Source organism: Erythrolamprus reginae, chromosome 8 (genome assembly GCF_031021105.1).
Source record: "Erythrolamprus reginae isolate rEryReg1 chromosome 8, rEryReg1.hap1, whole genome shotgun sequence".
Taxonomy (NCBI): domain Eukaryota; kingdom Metazoa; phylum Chordata; class Lepidosauria; order Squamata; family Dipsadidae; genus Erythrolamprus; species Erythrolamprus reginae.
In genome coordinates this window covers 17971202-17990982 of record NC_091957.1, presented here as the reverse complement: position 1 = coordinate 17990982, position 19781 = coordinate 17971202, and the positions used below count along the sequence as shown (strand labels likewise).

General features: G+C 43.5%; 1 protein-coding gene across 5 annotated transcripts in view; it reads left to right on the top strand.

The window, feature by feature from the left end:
• TP73 (tumor protein p73) overlaps positions 1–19781 on the top strand; it is a 68016-nt gene that overhangs the window by 26770 nt on the left and 21465 nt on the right. For 3 of the 5 annotated variants that reach the window (XM_070759086.1, XM_070759084.1, XM_070759087.1), the window contains exon 4: positions 8556–8801. In XM_070759086.1, coding sequence (XP_070615187.1) covers positions 8556–8801 — 246 coding nt within the window. The remainder of the gene's footprint in view (positions 1–8555; positions 8802–19781) is intronic. The other 2 variants (XM_070759085.1, XM_070759088.1) reach the window with 2 other exon arrangements.

Sequence of the window (19781 nt, the reverse complement as noted above, 5' to 3'; positions counted from 1 at the left end):
TCTCTCTCTTGTTTGATTTCTCTCATTTTCTTTCTTTCTCTGTCTCTTTCACTTTCTTTCTCTCTTTCTCTCTCTCTTTTTCTTTCTCTCTTTCTCTCTCTTTCTCTTGTTTTCCTTCTCTCTCTGAGCTTCGCGGCACACTTGACCATATCTCGTGGCACACTAGTGTGCCATGGCACACTGGTTGAAAAACACTGGTCTAGAAGACCTCCAAGACCCCTTCCACCTCTGTTATTGTGTAAGATCCATGTTGGTTGACTTTGTGTTTTTGGGAATGACCCCAGCCCGATGGAACTCCCTGTCTAGCTTGTCTACAACAAACTAGACAGGGAGGGTGGGGGAGAATCGTTTTGGGAACTGGGTTCTGGAGAGAAGGATGAAAATATATTTATATCTATTTTTTCTCTCTCGTTCCATCCTGCATACTTTCGGGGAGAAAAGAGGTGTTTCTCTCTGCCGGCACAAGTCAAAGCTTGTTGCAAATTCCAGCCGTTACTCACCAAACACTGCAGAGATTGTGGGAGACGCAACGCAACCGGAGGTCTCCTCAACACCCCCCCCCCATTGAAAATAAGAAAAAAAAAAGCCCCACGATTACAGAACAATTTCAGAAAAGTTTATAAGTTGGGTGAGGTTCGAAATCCCAAGTTTGGACACGTTCCTCGACTCCCCCGGTGTGCCAAACTTGGAAGGGAGGGTTGAAATTGATGTGAGGAGGGGCGGGGGGGGGCTGAGCCAAGATCTCGGTAGAGGCCAGACAAGGTTATCGGCAGCTGATCCTCAACTTACAACTGCCGTTGCGATGATGCCGAAACATCATCATTCCGTCGTTTAACCGAGGCGGTTAAACCCTAACCTGATTGTAACATGGGTGTCAACAGACTCAAACTCAACCCGGATAAGACGGAGTGGCTGTGGGTTTTGCCTCCCAAGGACAATTCCATCTGTCCATCCATTACCCTGGGGGGGAATCATTGACCCCCTCAGAGAGGGTCCGCAACTTGGGCGTCCTCCTCGATCCACAGCTCACATTAGAGAACCATCTTTCAGCTGTGGCGAGGGGGGCATTTGCCCAGGTTCGCCTGGTGCACCAGTTGCGGCCCTATCTGGACCGGGACTCATTGCTCACAGTCACTCATGCCCTCATCACCTCGAGGTTCGACTACTGTAATGCTCTCTACATGGGGCTACCTTTGAAAAGTGTTCGGAAACTTCAGATTGTGCAGAATGCAGCTGCGAGAGCGGTCATGGGCTTACCTAGGTATGCCCATGTTTCACCATCACTCCGCAGTCTGCATTGGCTGCCGATCAATTTCCGGTCACAATTCAAAGTCTTGGTTATGACCTTTAAAGCCCTTCATGGCACTGGACCAGGATATCTCCGAGACCGCCTTCTGCCGCACGAATCCCAGCGACCGATTAGGTCCCACAGAGTAGGCCGTCTCCGGGTCCCGTCAACTAAACAATGTCGGTTGGCGGGCCCCAGGGGAAGAGCCTTCTCTGTGGCGGCCCCGACTCTCTGGAACCAACTCCCCCCGGAGATTAGAACTTCCCCTACTCTCCCTGCCTTCCGTAAACTCCTTAAAACCCACCTTTGTCGTCAGGCATGGGGGAACTGAAACACCTCCGCCGGGCATGTACAATTTATGCATGGTATGTTTGTGTGTGTGTTTGTTAGAAAAATGGGGTTCTTTTTTAAATATTTTAAAGTTATTTGGATTTGTTATGAATTGTTACGTCTTGTTGTGAGCCGCCCCGAGTCTGTGGAGAGGGGCGGCATACAAATCTAAATAATAATAATAATAATAATAACAACAACAACAACAACAACAGTCTGGGTTTTTTTTGGGGGGGGACACACACACACCATGGCTGTTAAGCAAATTCATCGGGGTCGTTAAGCGAACTCAGGTCCCTCCATCCACATTGAACTTTGGAATAGCCACCAAGGGGGATCACTTGATCCCTCCCAGGATTCTGCTGCGATCGTAAATCCGTTGGCCAAATTTGGATCACCCGGATTGGGAGGATCCTGACTGTCTCCAAATAGGTGAACCGTTCGGTCAGGCGGTAGGGAAAGCGAGTCGAATGCTTGGCTGCATAGCTAGAGGTATAACAAGCAGGAAGAGGGAGATTGTGATCCCGCTGTATAGAGCGCTGGTGAGACCACATTTGGAATAATTCTGTGTCCACTTCTGGAGACCTCACCTACAAAAAGAGATGGATCAAATTGAAGGGGTCCAAAGACGGGCTACAAAAATGGTGGAAAGTCTTAAGCATAAAACTGATCAGGAAAGGCTTCATGAACTCAATCTGTCTAGTCTGGAGGACAGAAGGGAAAGGGGGGACATGATCGAAACATTTAAATATGTGAAAGGGTTAAATAAGGTTCAGGAGGGAAGTGTTTTTAATAGGGAAGTGAACACAAGAACAAGGGGACACAATCTGAGGTTAGTTGGGGGAAAGATCAGAAGCAACGTGGGAAAATATTATTTGACTGAAAGATTAGTAGATGCTTGGAACAAACTTCCAGCAGACGTGGTTGGCCAATCCACAGGAACTGAATGTAAACATGCCTGGAATAAACATAGATCCATCCTAAGATAAAATAAAGGAAATGGTATAAGGGCAGACTAGATGGACTAGTCTTTTTCTGCCGTCAGTCTTCTTTGTTTCTATGTTTCTATGAGGCTGCAATGGTCGTAAGTCTGAGGATCTGAGGGTCCCCTCCCCAGTATTGTGCTTACGGTCATAAGTTGAGGACCCCCTGTCATTTTTCCACTGGGACAAGAAAGGAAATTGAAATGGGGGGACCAATAGGTGGATTACCATAGAGCTCAAAACAGTCAAGATGGCGGCCGTTCATCAGACTACAGGTAGAAGGGACCTTGGAGGTCTTCTAGTCTGACCCCCTGATCAAGCAGGAGATCTTAGACCATTTCAATCCACCCATCAATCAGAATACAGGTAGAAGGGACCTTAGAGGTCTTCTAATCCAACCCATTGTTCAAGCAGCAGACACTAAATTTCAACCAACCAACCAATTAATCAAAATAGAGCTGGAAGGGACCTTAGAGGTCTTCTAGTCCGACCCCCTGTTTGAATAGGAGACTTTAGACCAGCATATTCAACCAATCAATCAAAACAGAGCTGGAAGGGACCTTGGAGGTCTTTGAGTCTGACTCCTTGCTCAAGCAGGAGACCCTAAACCATTTCAATCAATTAATCAATCTATCTATCAATCAATCAATCAAAATTGAGCTGGAAGGGACCTTGGGGTCTTCTAGTCCAACTCATTGCTCAAGCAGAAGTCCCTAAACCATTTCAATCAACCAATCAATTAATCAATTAGAATAGAGCTGGAAGGGACCTTGGAAGTCTTCTAGTCTGATCCCCTGCTTGAGGAGACCCTAAACCATTTCAATCCATCCATCAGTCAATCAATCAATCAATTGGAATAGAAATGGAAGGGACCTTGAAGTCTCCTTGAGTCCCTAGACCATTTCAATCAATCAATCAATCAATCAATCAATCAATCAGAATAGAGGTAGAAGGGACCTTGGAGATCTCCTAGTCTGACCCCTTATTGAGCAGGAGACTAGTATGTTCAATCAATTAATCAATCAATCAATCAGAATAGAACTGGAAGGGACCTTGGAGGTCTTCTAGTCCAACCCCCTACTCAAGCAGGAGACCTTAGACTATTTCAATCAATCAATCAATCAATCAATCGGAATAGAGTTGGAAGGGACTTTGAAGGTCTTCTAGTCCAACCCCCTACTCAAGCAGGAGACCCTAAGACCATTCCAGACCCTAAGACCATCCAGTCACTTCTTAAAAACCTCCTGTGATGGAATCACCCACAACCTCTGATGGAAAGCTGTTAAGAGCTTGTTAAGAATCGCTTGACAGTGAGTTGAGCAACAAATACGCTTAATTAATTAATAATAATAATAATAATAATAATAATAATAATAATAATAATAATTGCATGATAGCGCCCAGGGGTGCCGATATAAAAATTAACCTCTCCATCTGAGTTGGGTTAGCTGTCAATCACAGCTTTCCACCACTTGAAATTTCCTGGCTGATCTTGGGACAGTGGCTTTCTGTTCATCCGCTTCAATTCTGACTCCGAGTGAGACAGGCCAGGCTTGGTTGACCATGGTTAAAAGGAATAAACCAGCATTGGTCGACTGCTCATATCACATTGCGCCTTCTGTACTCCAATTCAAAAAAAAAAAAGTATTACAGACAGTCCTTGTTTTATGACGACAATGGAGGCCTAAAATTTCAATCGCTAAGCGAAACAGTGGCTCAGGAAATTTTCCTCGGTATGACGATGTTTTGTCCGCTGTTGTTAAGGGAATCTGGTTTCCCCGCTGCCCTTTGCTTGCCAGAAGATTGCAAAAGGGGGACCACGTGTCCCCAGAATGCGGCGACCGATATAAAAGCAAATCACTTGACAAGCGTCTGAATTTTGATTTGGGGAATACTGCAATGGTTGTTAATGTAGAGTCTGGAGGACAGAAGGGAAAGGGGAGACATGATCGAAACATTTAAATATGTGAAAGAGTTAAATAAGGTTCAGGAGGGAAGTGTTTTTAATAGGAAAGTGGACATAAGAACAAGGGGGTACAATCTGAGGTTAGTTGGGGGAAAGATCAGAAGCCACGTGAGAAAATATTATTTGACTGAAAGAGGAGTAGATGCTTGGAACAAACTTACAGCAGACGTGGTTGGTAAATCCACAGGAACAGAATTTAAACATGCCTGGGATAAACATAGAGCCACCCTAAGATAAAATGCAGGAAATAGTATAAGGGCAGACTAGATGGACCAGGAGGTCTTTTTATGCCGTCAATCTTCTATGTTTCTATGTTTCTATAAATGAGGAAGGAAGGAAGGAAAGAAGGAGAAGGAAGGAAAGAAAGAAAGAAAGAGAAGAAAGAGCAGGAAGGAAGAGACAGAAGGAAAGAAGTAATGAGGAAGGAAGGAAGGAAGGAAGGAAAGAAAGAGCAGGAAGGAAGGAAGAGAAAGAAGGAAGTAATGAGGAAGGAAGGAAAGAAAGAAAGAGCAGGAAGGAAGGAAAGAAAAAGCAGGAAGGAAGAGAAAGAAGGAAGAAATGAGGAAGGAGGGAAAGAAAGAAAGAGAAGGAAGGGAGGGAGGAAGAATCCACAGTCACTGAATTGAAACATGCCTGGGATAAACATAGATCCATCCTAAGATAAAATACAGGAAATAGTATAAGGGCAGACTAGATGGACCAAGAGGTCTTTTTCTGCTGTCAATCTTCTATGTTTCTATGTTAAGTGTGAAAAAGGGTTCTTCTTGTAACTTGTAACTGTCCCTAAACGAACGAGGATGTTGCTCTAGGCCGTATTTTGCTCTATAATGGTCCCTAAGCATCCTCAAGGTATTTCACCCCAATAAATTGAATTTCCATGGTTATTTTCTTGCCGTAAACTCCTCGGGGGTTTAACCCAATAGCCTTGAAGGCTCCAGATAAGCTTTCTTTGATGGTTTGTGCCTAGCTACCGGGCCCATTTTTTCCGGGCCATAAATCTCAGCTTAAGATAAGCACCATGGAGATTGTGGTCATTGGGTCATTCGTTTCCCCCGGCAGACTGGAGTGGCAGGAGTAATGGGGTAACTATACTCCTCAGTAAGTCCTCAGTATTTACAGCCCCTACTTGACAAAATCATGCACTGGGACTGTAATAAACAATTATCATATTTTCTTCAGGGTACAAATATATACAGTATGTAGTTTCTAGAACCGCTAAGTTTATAGTCAGGGCTTTTTCAGATGAGAATACATTTTATAGAACATATTGGGGTGGCATGCAAAGGAGATGAACTCACTTAAGAATATTTTATATCAGTATCTTAGATTTGTTTGATATAATCCTTTGCACGAGTTATATTCTCATGTTTTACTACTCAATTTTAGCATATTATACTGCATTTTAACTTATTATTTATTCAAATTCCCTCTATTTTAGCCAATTTTATTGTATTTTAACCAGTCACAGTTTTATGACGACCAATGTGGTCCTTTTCCTCGCTTTGATATGGTCGATTGACTAATCAAATAAAGTTGATATTGATATTGATAGTGGGGTACCGAAGCCCATAAACGCGTTTGAAGGGGGGGGATATTGGCTAGGATTTTAGCCCAGGAAGATGGGAATACTCCAGCCCACTGGTGCAGCCTTGCCAAGGGCAGATGGGAGTCTAGGAGGAACTGAGAGATGCAGGCCAGGACAGGCTGAGGTTGACGAAGATGACACCACCACCACCACCACCCCGGCACCCTCCCCAATTTCTTCGTTCTTCACCCCCCACCCCCATTTTATGAGCCTCCGAGTCTCAGCCTTTCCCAGAGCTGGAAAATATTTGTGCTGGAACTTCAGAGGAAGCCCTGAGCTCTGCAAGTCCTTAGGATGCATTGCCTTGGCCTTTATTGAAAGGTTGCGTCTTCCTTCTTTCCATCCATCCATCCTTCCTTCCTTTGCTTTGTCCTTCTTCCTTGCTACCTCCCATCACTTTCCTTCTATTCCTTCCTTCCTCCTTTCCTCTTTCATATCCTTCCTTCCTTCCCTCCTTCCTCTTCTTTCCTTCCCCTTCATTTCTTCCTTTCCTTTTCTTTCCATTCTACTCTTTCTTTCCTTCCTTCCCCTTCCTTCCTTTTTTCCAATTCTTCCTTTCCCTGCATCCCTTCCTCCAATCCTTCCTTTCTCTCCCTCTTTCTTTCTCATTCCTTCCTCTTCTTTTCCAATTCTTCTTCCCTCCCTCTTCTTCCTTTCCATTTCTTCTTTTCCTTCCTTCCCTCTTCTTTCCTTCCTCTCAATTTCTTCCTTTCCTTTCCATTCCATTTCCTTCCTTGTTTCCTCTTTTCCAATCCTTCCTTCCCCTCTCCCTCCCTTTCTCCTTCCTTCTTTACATCTCCTTCCTTCCTTCTTCCTTCCTTCATTGTATATTTCCTTCCTTGCTATCTCCCTCTTCCATCTCTTTTGTTCTATTTCTTCCTTCCTCCTTTCCTCTTTCATATCCTTCCTCCCTCTTCTTTCCTTTCCACTCTTTCTCCTTCCTTTTTCTTCTTTTCAAATTATTCCTTTCCCTTCCTCCTTCCAATCCTTCCTTTCTCTCTCCCTCCCTTTCTCCTTCATTTTCTCTTCTTTTCCAATTCTTCTTTTCCCTCCCCCTCTTCTTTCCTCCCTATTTCTTTATTTCCTTTCCATTTCCTTCCTTCTTTCCTCCTTTCCAATTCCTTTCCCTCTCTCCATCCCTCCCTCCCTTCCACACTCCCTCCCTCCTTCTCCTTCCTTCCTCCTCTCTCCTTTTTCATTCCTTCCACCCACTCAACTATTCTCCTCTCCTCTCTCATTTTCTCCCTCTCCCTCCCTCCTTTCCTTCCATTCTTCTCCCTTCCTTCCTCCTCTCTCCTTTTTCATTCCTTCCATCCACCCAACCATTCTCCTCTCCTCTCTCCTTTTCTCCCTCTCTCCCTTCCTTCCATTCTTCTTTCCTCCCTCCCTCCCTTCCTCCCCCTTTTCATTCCATCCACCCAACCATTCTCCTCTCCTCTCTCCTTTTCTCCCTCTCTCCCTTCCTTCCATTCTTCTCTCATCCTTTCTACCTTTCTTCCTTCCATCCATCCCAACGCAACCCACATGGTCCATTTATGCTGGACACATTAAAACGCCACCCCTGACAGCTCACCCCTCCATCCCAAACCCCCACCTTTGGAGCCCCCGGCCACCCTCTGCCTTCCGCTGGCTGGCCACTGAGGGGCCCTGCCTTCCGAGACCCCCCCCCGCCCTTCACTGCCCTCTTCGCCAACCGTCTTCTCCTCCACCTTTTGCAAACACACACCAAAAAAGAGAAAGGAAACACGGTCGGAGAGCAAGCGTGGGCTTGTTTTGGAGGGGGAGGGGGTGGAATGCAAAAAAAAAAAAAGGGCCTCCACCGAAGGACCCCAGCAAGGTATGTAGGTTGGAGCCTCTCCTTACACCTGGTGCATCCTTCCTTCGTGGGCACACTCGGGCACGCTGGCTGCCAAGGGAAGGCCACTAATTCCTGTGCAACTAGCAAGTGTGATTTGACTTCTCTTTTCTTCTCTCCTCCTCTATTCTCTTCTTTTCCCCTCCTCTCTTCTCTTCTCTCCTCCTCTACTCTCTTATTTTTTCCTTCTCTTTTCTTCTTTCTTCCTCTCTTCTCTTCTTTCTTCCTCTCTCCTCCTCTCTTGTCTTTTCCTCTCTTCTCTTCTCTCCACCTCTCTTCTCTTCTCCTTTTTTCTCTTCTCTCCTCCTCCTCTCTTCTCTTCTTTCCTCCTATCTTGTATTTTCCTCTCTTCTCTTCTCTCCACCTTCTCTTCTCTCCTCCTCTCTTCTCTTCTCCTCTGTTCTCTCCTCCTCTCTTCTCTTCTCCTCTTCTCTCCTCCTTCTCTTCTCTTTTCTTCTCTCTTCTCTCCTCCTCTCCTCTCCCCCTCCCCTGCTCAATCCTCCCTCTCCCTTCTCCTCTCCTCCTCACCCCTCCCCACCCACCCCCAGTCCCAGTACAATTTGCTCAACAGGAGCATGGATCAGACCGCTGACAGCCGAGCCGCCTCCTCCACGCCTTACAACTCGGAGCACATCGCTAATGTCCCCACGCTCTCGCCTTACTCCCAGCCCAGCTCGACCTTTGACACCATGTCTCCGGCCCCCATCATCCCCTCCAACACCGACTACCCGGGACCCCATCACTTCGAGGTCACCTTCCAGCAATCCAGCACGGCGAAATCGGCCACCTGGACGGTAAGTTTTGGCGTCTCTCCCTTCGCGCTCTCTCTCCAAAGTTGGCTCGTGGTGGTGGGGTCGTACTGAAGGGGTCTTGTATTTTTGGGTTGGGGGGTAGGTGGGCTTCCTTGTGGGAATGCCACCCCAGTTGGGATGGGGAGGGAGCTCTCTGCCCCTTATTTATTTATTTTATTTTAGTTAGATTTCTGTGCTGCCCTTCTCAATCGACTCTGGGCAGCTTACAACATAATAACTCAATCTGTATAGTCTGGAGGACAGAAGGGAAAGGGGGGACACGATCGAAACATTTAAATATGTGAAAGGGTTAAATAAGGTTCAGGAGGGAAGTGTTTTTAATAGGAAAGTGAACCCAAGAACAAGGGGATACAATCTGAGGTTAGTTGGGGGAAAGATCAGAAGCAATGTGAGAAAATATTATTTTCCTGAAAGAGGAGTAGATGTTTGGAACAAACTTCCAGCAGACGTGGTTGGTCAATCCACAGTCACTGAATGTAAACATGCCTGGGATAAACATAGATCCATCCTAAGATAAATACAGGAAATAGTAGAAGGGCAAACTAGATGGACCAGGAGGTCTTTTTCTGCCGTCAATCTTCTATGTTTCTATAAATACAATACAAAACCTGTAGAAATCTAACATTGCCATCTAAAATTTCTAAAACTCCCTTATCTTAAAAAACACAACCATCCAACTAATTTAACCTTTACCACCCTCACCCCCATACAATCCTGGTCCAGAGTCTAAAATCCAGCATTCTCCAAAAACAGATGTTTAACCATCTGCAGCCAATCTCTTCCAACTTTTTAAGGTTGGTCTTTCCAAAATTAGCCCCAGTAAAAAAGTGAGAGAGATTTATCAGGGATCCTTGGTCCTCTCTGACCTTGGTCGTGGTTTCCTTGCAGGCGTTTCATGACCAAACTAGATAACATCATCAGTGGTAGAAAGGAGTGGGGAAAGAAGAGAAAGGGAAGGAGAAAGGAGGAGGAGGAGAGAAGGAGAAAGAAGGAGGAGAGGAAAAGAAGAGAAAGGAGGAGAGGAGAAAGAGAAGAGAAAGAAGTCGGAGAGAAGAGAGAGAATGAGAAAGGAGAAGAGAATAGAGAGAAGGAGAAAGGAGGGAAAAGAAGAAAGGAGGAGAGGAGAAAGAGAAGGAGAAAGAAGTAGGAGAGAAGAGAGAGAAGGAGAAAGGAGGAGAGAAGTGAGAGAAGGAGAAAGAAGGAGAGGAAAAGAAGAAAGAGAAAGGAGAAGGAGAGGAGAAAGAGGAAAAAGAAGGAGAGAAGGAGAAGGAGAGGAGAGAAAGAAGGAAAAAGGAGGACAGGAAAAGAAGAAAGAGAAGGAGAAAGAAGAAAGAGAAGGAGAAAGGAGAAGGAGGACTGTGAGATCCTAGATGCTTTCCAACCTTGGTTGTTTTCTTGCAAATGTTTCACGACCCAAACTAGGTAACGTCATCAGGGCTAAGTAAGTCCTAGTTTGTGACCCACTTTGGCTCAGGAAACCTCAGCAAGAAAGCCCACCAAGCTGAGAGGTGGACCCCTCATTTCAACCTTGAGCTACCAATTTTATTTCATTTTATTTTAATCGACACTGAGATGGATCTCCGGTTTTCTAGCGACAAAAAAAAGATACGATTTTTCTCGCACGCTCTGCCAAAGACCCCAACACGTGGATTAAGTGGTTTTTTTGGCTTTTCATGTTGTGAAAAATGTCCCTTCCGGATAATCTCTCGTAATCCCTTGCCTTGTTTGCTTGGAAAAGCAGATAAAGGCTCAACCATCATTGTACCCATTTTACAGGTTTTATCTGGAGAGTTGCAATAAAAGAGTTTGCCGCTTGCATTCCCGTAAAACGGGAGGACAGCATTTACCGTTAAATTCTCTCAGGGTTCACCTTCTGTGTGTTGTCTAAGTGTGTTTGTGTGTCAGTGCAGCCCTTTCCAATTCTTCCTTCCCCTCCCTCCCTTTCTCTCTCTCTCTCCCTCCTTCTCCTTCCTTCCTTCCTCCTCTTTTCCAATTTTTCTTTTCTTTTCTTTCCCTCTTCTTTCCTTCGTCCCCATTTCTTCCTTTCCCTTCCATTCCCTTCCATTCCTTCTTTCCTCTTTTCCAATTCTTCCTTTCCCTCCAACCCTTCCTACCTCTCCCTCCCTCTTTGTCCTTCCTTCCTTGCTATCTCCCTCTTCCATCTCTTTCCTTCTCTTCCTTCCTTCCTCCTTTCTTCTTTCATATCCACCCTCCCTCCCTCTTCTTTCCTTCCTTTCCATTTCTTCCTTTCCTTTCCATTCCACTCTTTCCTTTCTTCCTTCCTTCCTTCCCCTCCCTTTCCTTCCTTCTTCCTTCCTTCATTGCATAATTCCTTCCTTGCTACCTCCCTCTTCCATCTCTTTCCTTCTCCTCCTTCCTTCCTTCCTCTTTCATATCCTTCCTTCCTTCCTCTCTCCCTCTTCTTTCCTTCCTTTTTCTTTCTTTCTTTCCTTTCTTTTCCATTCCACCCTTTCCTTCCTTCCTTCTTTCCTTCCTTCTTTTCCAATTCTTCCTTTCACTCCCTCCCTCCTTTCAACACTTCCTTTCTCTCCCTCTCCCTCTTTCTCCTTCCTTCCTCCTCTTTTCCATTTTTTTTTTTTTGGAGTTGTGCTGTGACGGGGTGGATTTAATAGCCTTAAAATGATTTTTTTTAAAAAAAGGGAACGGCTCGCAGATGTGGGCCAGATGTTTGGACTGGATTTGGCATAGTTGAGCACCTCTGGCATCTCATGCCAAGGACCTGAGATGGACAAAAGTTTGTTTAACAATATTACCGCATCCTTGAAGGACGTCAGCCGTCCAGCGTTAAAGCTGCCTTTGGCAATTGACCGATGGGGATTTCGTCAACGGCGAGGGGTTCTACCAGGTGTTTATTAACACAAGGAGTCCTCGACTTGCAACGATCACGGAGCCCCACATTTCTGTGGCTAAGTGAGACAGCGGTGGATTTTGAGTTTGGCGCCACTTCACGGGGTTTCTTGCTGCGGCTGCCAAGTGGCAATTGTTAAGTTTAGTCACACACGGTTATGAAGTGAATGCAACTTGGTTGGTCAGAAGGACACAAAAGGTGGGTCACGCGACCTGGCACGGAAGGCTGCGACCGCCATAAATATGGGTTTTCACTTTGTGTGTGTGTGTTTCAAAAGAAGCATTTTATTGTATTTAATTATTTTATTAGATTTATACGCCACCCTTGTCCTCGCAGGCTCAGGGTGGATTTTGCCCTGTCGTTGCCATGTGGATTTAAAAGAAATGTGTTTATTTATACTGTATAATCATGTTAAGGAGCTCATATTCACAGTTCTAGACCTGGGAACCTGGCTGGAATTGTGTGTGTGTGTGTGTGTGTTTGTGTGTGTAATATATTTTTGCTAATAAGGAAAAGGAAGAGAGACTAGTATAGATCTGTTTTTTATTATAAGGGTTTTAAATACTGTTTGTAATATTGGATTTGTACTCTGTATATTGCTCCTTGTGAGCTGCTCCGAGTCTTCGGAGAGGGGTGGCATACAATAAATAATAATAATAATAATAATAATAATAATAATAATAATAATAATAATTCAAGCTCTTTCGCTCTCTTCAGCTAGCCAGAATATATATACACACATACAAACATGTATACAGAATCTACATATATATATACACATATACAGAGTACAGAATATATTTTCTACTTAAGAACCCGAGCCCTGAAAAATTTCCCAGGGAATTTGAGAGCGGCACGAAGGCCCGGCCAGTTTCCTGCCATTCCCCCTTTAATCCTGGCCATCTCAGGCTTTTCTGGGCTGCCAGAGCCTTTTGGTGGCGCTCCCCCTCTCGCCTGCCTGGGTTTCTCTCTCTGGCGCAGTGGATGGGAGGCAGCCTCGCGCTGGGTGTATGGGAGGCACGTGCTCCTCCTTGCCGCCTCAGAGTTCCTCTTTTTTATTTTAAGCCTTAAAGTTTTGGATTTTTTTGATTCCCCTGCCCTCCCCTTCTTCCTTCGGCAGCGAGTGCCCTCCTCTTCTTCCTCCTCCTCCTCCTCCCATCCAAATTCCAAGCTTTTATTTCTGTCCTAATGGGTTTGCACGCATTATTTGCTTTTCCATTGATTCCTATGGGTAAAATTTGGCGACGTTTCAACGAGGTCCCACTCGTCATCTTCAGGCTGGTGTTTCTGTCCTTGTTCTAAGGCCTTAAGAAACACCAGCCTGAAGATGACGAGTGGGACCTCGTCGAAACGTCGCCAGAAATTTCCAAATTCTACACGGGAAGAAACCCGAATATACCAAGACCGTCATACCTGTAGCCGTGAAAATCTACGAAAACACACACACACACATATATATATATATGTATGTATGTATCACATATTTTTTACATACAAAAATATAGTTTGTTGGCTATGAATAAATTAACTGCCTTGAAATTGCCCTGGGTTGGGCCTAGAGGCAAAAAAGGAACTGTGACGTTCCTTCAATATACCAGGGTGATCCGACATAAAAACACACACACATATATATGTAGATTGTTCTGTGTATATATGTTCTGTCGGGCTCTCTGGTAGACTCCTTCCAAAAATTCACAGGTACAAATTTCAGACACACACACGTTTGAAAATTCAAAACTATGTTCTTTATAATGAAAATTCACTTAAAATAAGCCCTCTTTTGGTATAGCAAAGAGCACTCGTCTCCAACCAAACTGGTAATTTGTACAAGTCCCTTATCAGTTCAGTGATACTTAGCTTGCAGCTGTGAGGCAATTCACAGTCCTTCTTCTTTCACAAAGTGAAACACACTTTGCTCTGGTTTAGTTTCAAAGCGGGGAAAAATCAGCACACAAAAAGTCAAAGTCAGTAAAGCAGTCACGAAACACAACGATCAGATAATCCTCCACAATGGCCAAACCCACAGGCTGCTATTTATAGCAGCATCACTAATTACCACAGCCCCACCCAACCACAGGTGGCCTTATTTTCTTTGATAATAATCTCTCAGTTGTTGTTGCCTATGCATCGCTCTCCGCATGCGTGGCTGTATCATTAACTCTTGTTCTGAATCCAAGGAGGAGCTAGATAATTGATCTCCTTCTGAGCTGTCTGCCACACTCTCCTCCTCCCTGTCACTCATGTCTTCTTGGTCAGAGGAGCCTTCATCAGCAGATTCCACCGGAGGCAAAACAGGCCTGCAGCATCTCCCCCACATCCACCATCCTTGGGGCAGGAGCTGGGCCAGAGCTAACCACAACATATATATATATATATATCATACACACACACACACATATATACACACATATATACATATACACATAAACAAATATATATGTAGATTGTTCTGAGTTTGGGTTTTGTTATGTTGTGAGCCGCCCCGAGTCTTCGGAGAGGGGTGACATACAAATCTAATAAATTATTATTATTATTAGTATTATTATTATTATTATTATTATTTACCATATTGAAAGCAGCACGAAGCCAATAACTTCAGCCTGATGATGGCGAATGTAATTTCACTGAAACGTCGCACAGACACTCAAAATACAATCTACATACATATACCCATGAAAATCTACGAAAACATATCTATCTATCTATCTATCTATCTATCTATCTATCTATCTAACATATGTTTTTGTTGAATATATATATATATATACTTATATACATACATACACATACATATACATGCACACTTGGTAATGCATAATTTGTATTAATGGTTTATTTAACAAACCTCCCTAAATGGGGAAATACAGATTTCACCCGTGGAGGCCTTTATGAGAATTAGAAATAGAATCCTAGGGATGGAAGGGACCTCAGAAATCCTCTAGTCCAGGGGTAGGCAAAGTTGGCTCTTCTATGACATGTGGACTTCAACTCCCAGAATTCCTGAGCTAGCATGATTGGCTCAGGAATTCTGGGCGTTGAAGTCCATAAGTCATAGAAGAGCCCACTTTGCCTACCCCTGCTCTAGTCCAACCCACTGCTTAAGCAGGAGACCCTCTTCCCAGAGGTGGGCCGCTAAGGTGGAATGGTGACATGTGCTTACCCCTGTGGCTCTGAATGCTAGCAGAGTCCAGCGCAATTACACTACTGCACATGGGCAGGCAGCAAAATCTCACCCGGACACGCAGAGGCAAAAAACCGCACAGCAACACAGGTGCATTTTTCTGACCTTTGGCCTCAACAAGCCATAGGGGTCCCCATAGAGGTCTCAATAAGCCACGATCAATCCATTACAAATAGCTAATTAAGCTTAGTAAAATGGGGAACTAAAGTTTACAAATCGGGCAAACCAAGTTTACTAGTTGAGCTTGAGAAGTCAGGAAAACTAAGTTTACTACCTTTGTGTAGGAAATGAGGCAAACCAGGTTTACTTGAGCTTTGCAAGTTGGACAAACTAAGTTTATTAGTTGAGCTTAATAAATTGGGCAAATCAAGTTTACTAGTTGAGCTTAGGAAGTTGGGCAAACCAGGTTTGAGCTTTGTAAGTTGGACAGACCAAGTTTGCTAGTTGAGCTTAATAAATCAGGCAAACCAAGTTTACTAGTTGAGCTTAGCAAGTCAGGCTTACTATTTGAACTTTTAAAATTAGACAAACCGTGTTTACTAGTTGAGCATATTCCTCTTTTGTGACCTCCTGACAAGGCCAGATTATTTAATGACTGTGCCAGTAATTTAAAAACTGCAATGATTAACATGACAACTGTGTCAAGAAAGCTCGTAAAACAAGGCAAAACTCACTTTGCAATATAATTTCTGGGCTCAGTTGTGGTCATAACCCGAGGACTACCTGTATTACTGCAGAATCGTCTTCTGTTAATGACCATGTAAAAGCCTTACATGGGTAGAATCTGGGCAACTGAATGGAGCTGAGTGTTTACTGGCCATCTGCCCTTCCCTGTCGCCAATACGGAGTTTTATCCGGCAAATATATTCTCATTGTGCCCAGAGAGAGAAATATCTGCCTCTACCTAGGATCAAATTCGAACCTGTGTTACTGCAGAATATCATTCAAATATTCAGCATTTCCACGTGCAATTATTTTGGAGTGGTGTCTAAGGTGGACACAACAACACATGAGCACACAACAGATACAAGCTCAAAGTGAACCGCTCCAAACTTGACTGCAGGAAATACAACTTTAGTAACCGAGTAGTTGATGCCTGGAACTCACTACCAGACTCTGTAGTATCACCTGACTCCCAAAACTTTACTCTTAGACTGTCCACTGTTGACCTCTCCCGATTCCTAAGAGGTCAGTAAGAGGCCTGCATAAGCGTACCAGCGTGCCTTCCGTCCCTACCCAAAACCGGCACCTCAAAGGTCTTCTAGTCCAGCCCCTTGCAACAGGCAGGAAAACCAAATGCAACATTACAGGTTCACACATGTTTCTCTTTTGCCGCAGTGAGACCATTGCCAAAATTCCACACAAGCAAATTTTGCAGTTGTAGAAAATAAATACACCAGCTCAATATTTTCTGCTATTTGTTGGGGAGGAAAATATATATACTGTACTGTATATAGTAAGAGAGGAAAAATTGGAGAAAAAAACTGTTTCTAACTTCCTTCTCTTTTGCAGGAATATCCTAATTTGGTAATTTTTAAGATTGGTGGACTTCAAATTCCCAGAATTTCCCCTTCCCTGGCCTTACTTGGGAATTCTGGGAGTTGAAGTCCACTTAGGAACATAGATTGACAATCAATTTCACAGGCTGTTGTGCAAATATTTCATTCATTCAGATCTAACATGTGTTATTTGAGTGTTCCCTTTATTTTTTTGAGAGATAGATAGATATAGATAGATAGATAGATAGATAAAAATAGATAGATAGATAGATAGAAATAGATAGATAGATAGAAATAGATAGATAGAAATAGATAGATAGATAAAGATAGATAGATAGATAGAAACAGATAGATAGATAGATAGATAGATAGATAGATAGATAAAGATAGATAGATAGATAGATAAAGATAGATAGATAGATAGATAGATAGAAATAGATAGATAGATAAAGATAGATAGATAGATAGATAGAAATAGATAGATAGATAAAAATAGATAGATAGAAATAGATAGATAGATAGATAGAAATAGATAGATAGATAGATAAAGATAGATAGATAGATAGAAACAGATAGATAGATAGATAGATAGATAGATAAAGATAGATAGATAGATAGATAGATAGATAAAGATAGATAGATAGAAATAGATAGATAGATAAAGATAGATAGATAGATAGATAGATAAAGATAGATAGAAATAGATAGATAGATAGATAGAGATAGATAGATAGATAGATAGATAGATAAAGATAGATAGATAGATAGATAGATAGATAGATAGATAGATGATAGATAGATATCATTTTCATATTTCAGCAAAATATGTTATAGAAAGAGGGAGAGACAGAGGGAGAGAAAGAGAGAGTGAGGAGAGAAAGAGAGAGGGAAGAGAGAAAGAAGGAGAGACAGAGAGAGAGAGAGAGACAGAAGGAGAGAGAGTGAAAGAGAGGAGAAAGAGAGAGGAGGGGTTGGAAATATTGCCCTAGTAAGTCCACACAGTCAGGATTTTTCACCACTGTGTTTTTCTTGGGAAAACATCCTTCCCACTTCACACACACACACACAAAAACACACACACACCTTTCCTGCCTGTGATTCATTTTGCCAGCGGGCGATCGGTCAGCTGCGGCGGCACCCGGCGTGACAGCGCACGCCAACCGGTGCAAAAAATTGGGGGATCTGCCCGTTTGGGCACGTTGGAGTTAGGAACCTTCTCACAGCTGTTGCTCCTCTCCCAACCGAGAGATAATGAATATTTTTTTCACAAATCCCACCTCGTCGTGCGGTCCCTTTGGATGGCCTGACAATTGGCAAGTGGGGGGGGACCTCCGCTTCCATCTGGCCTAATTGGCATTTGGGGGGGTTGCACTATGGTTTTGGGGGGTCTGCGGAGGCGAGAGGGGGGGGCAAGCTGCAAGGAGCTGGCTTCCTAAATTTGATGTTTTTAAAAGGTCCAAACAAGATTTCTTTCCATGCTGAACGGATTGGAAATAGGAATAAAAACGTCCCTGAAACTATCATTCTTTCATTGAGTCTTGAGACCTAGATGAAAGAATCTAGAAGGCAGGATTCTAAAGCTGGAAGGGACCTTGGAGGTCATCTAGTCCAACCCCCTGCTTAAGGCAGGAATAGCATCACTAGGTTGGGTCTCCTGTTTGAACAGGGGGGTTGGGCTAGAAGACCTCCAAGGTCCTTTCCAACTCTGTTGTTGTGTCCTTCCTTCCTTCCTTCCTTCCATCTAATTTCTTTTTTATCCTCCTTCTTTTCCTTCCTTTCTTCCTGCCTTCCTAATTTTTTTCTATTGTTCTTCCTGCCTTTCTAATTTCTTCTCTAATTCTTTCCTTTTCCTTCCTTCCTAATTTTTTTCTATTCTCCTTCTTTCATTTTCCTTCCTTCCTTCCTCCAAATTTCTTTTTTATTCTCCTTCTTTTCCTTCCTTCCTAATTTTTTGCTCTTGTCCTTCCTGCCTTCCTCCTAATTTCTTCTTTAATTCTTCTTTACATTTCCTTCCTTCCTACCTTTTTCTATTCTCCTTCTTTCCTTTTCCTTGCTTGCTTCCTTTTAATTTCTTTTTTATTCTTTCTTTTCCTTTCTTCCTGCCTTCCTAATTTTTTTCTATTGTCCTTCCCGCCTTCCTAATTTCTTTTTAAATTTTTCTTTCCTTTTCCTTCCATTCTACCCTTTTCTCTTCTCCTTCCTTCCTTCCTTCCCTTCCTTCCTCCTAACTTTTTTATCCTCCTTCTTTTCTTTCCTTCTTTCCTGCCTTCCTATTTTTTCCTCTTGTCCTTCCTGCCTTCCTGCTAATTTCTTCTTTAATTTTTTAATTCCTACCTTTTTCTATTCTTCCTTCTTTCCTTTTCCCTGCTTCCTGCCTTCCTTCCTTCCTTCCTAATTTCTTTTTCTATTCTCCCTGTTTCATTTTCCTTATTTCCTAATTTTTTTCTATTCTCCTCCCTTCCTTCCCTCCCTCCTTCCTTCCCTCCCTTTTCCTGTCTTCTGTATTCCAGTCAAACGGTTCATTCACGGAATAAAAATCCAGTTTCTTATTCTGTTCCTAAAACGATCAGAATCAAAAGCTTCTTCCAAAGGGTCCAGCCTGGGTTTGTGAGCCGGTGGGTTAAAATTCCCAGGACAAACGTCTCACTTAGCAACAGGAATGCCGCCTTCCACTGTGGTCGCAAGTGGAGGGTTTCCCACAATGGGAGGAGGGAACGTTGTCTCTTCGCTCCCGGGATCTGTCCGGACACATTTGGCCAAGTTGGTTAACGGTATTTGTGGTTTGCAAGCCGCTACACGCCAGAGCGAGACGACATATGTGTTATTAGCACCTTTCCCGTGCAATCTGTCTCAGCCTGCCCTGCGGACGGGACGCCTTGCAGCTGCTTGTACAAAGGCGGGAAGGAAATTAGACGCCGCAGGCCCTGCGCTTCCCTTCCCCAAACAACACACAAACACAATCGCACAGGTTTTTCCCTCCACACACACACACACACCACACCAGGTTTGTGCCTTTCCATGCTATCCAAAATCGAAGCGTTCAACTTCATGGAAACTTCCCTAAACTCAATTGGATAAAAAAAAAGAAATTAAAAAATTGATTGTTGTGGAAAAAAAGGAATAGGCATAATGGTTATTTTTTTGGACAACTGAATGCAACGGAATTTCCTTTTAAAGTATGCTGATTAGTGTAGCTTTAAAGTTCCTACTCTATCTATTCCATTCCATTTCATTCCATTCCATATTCTTATTCTATTCTATCCTACTATCTTCTCCTATAGGAGGGAGGGAAAGAAGGAAGGAAGGAAGGAAGAAGAAGGAAGGAAGAAAGAAAGAAAGAAAGAAAAAAGAAAGAAAGAGTGGAAAGAGGGAGGAAAGGAAAGAAAAAGAAAGGGGAGGGAGGGAGGAAAGAA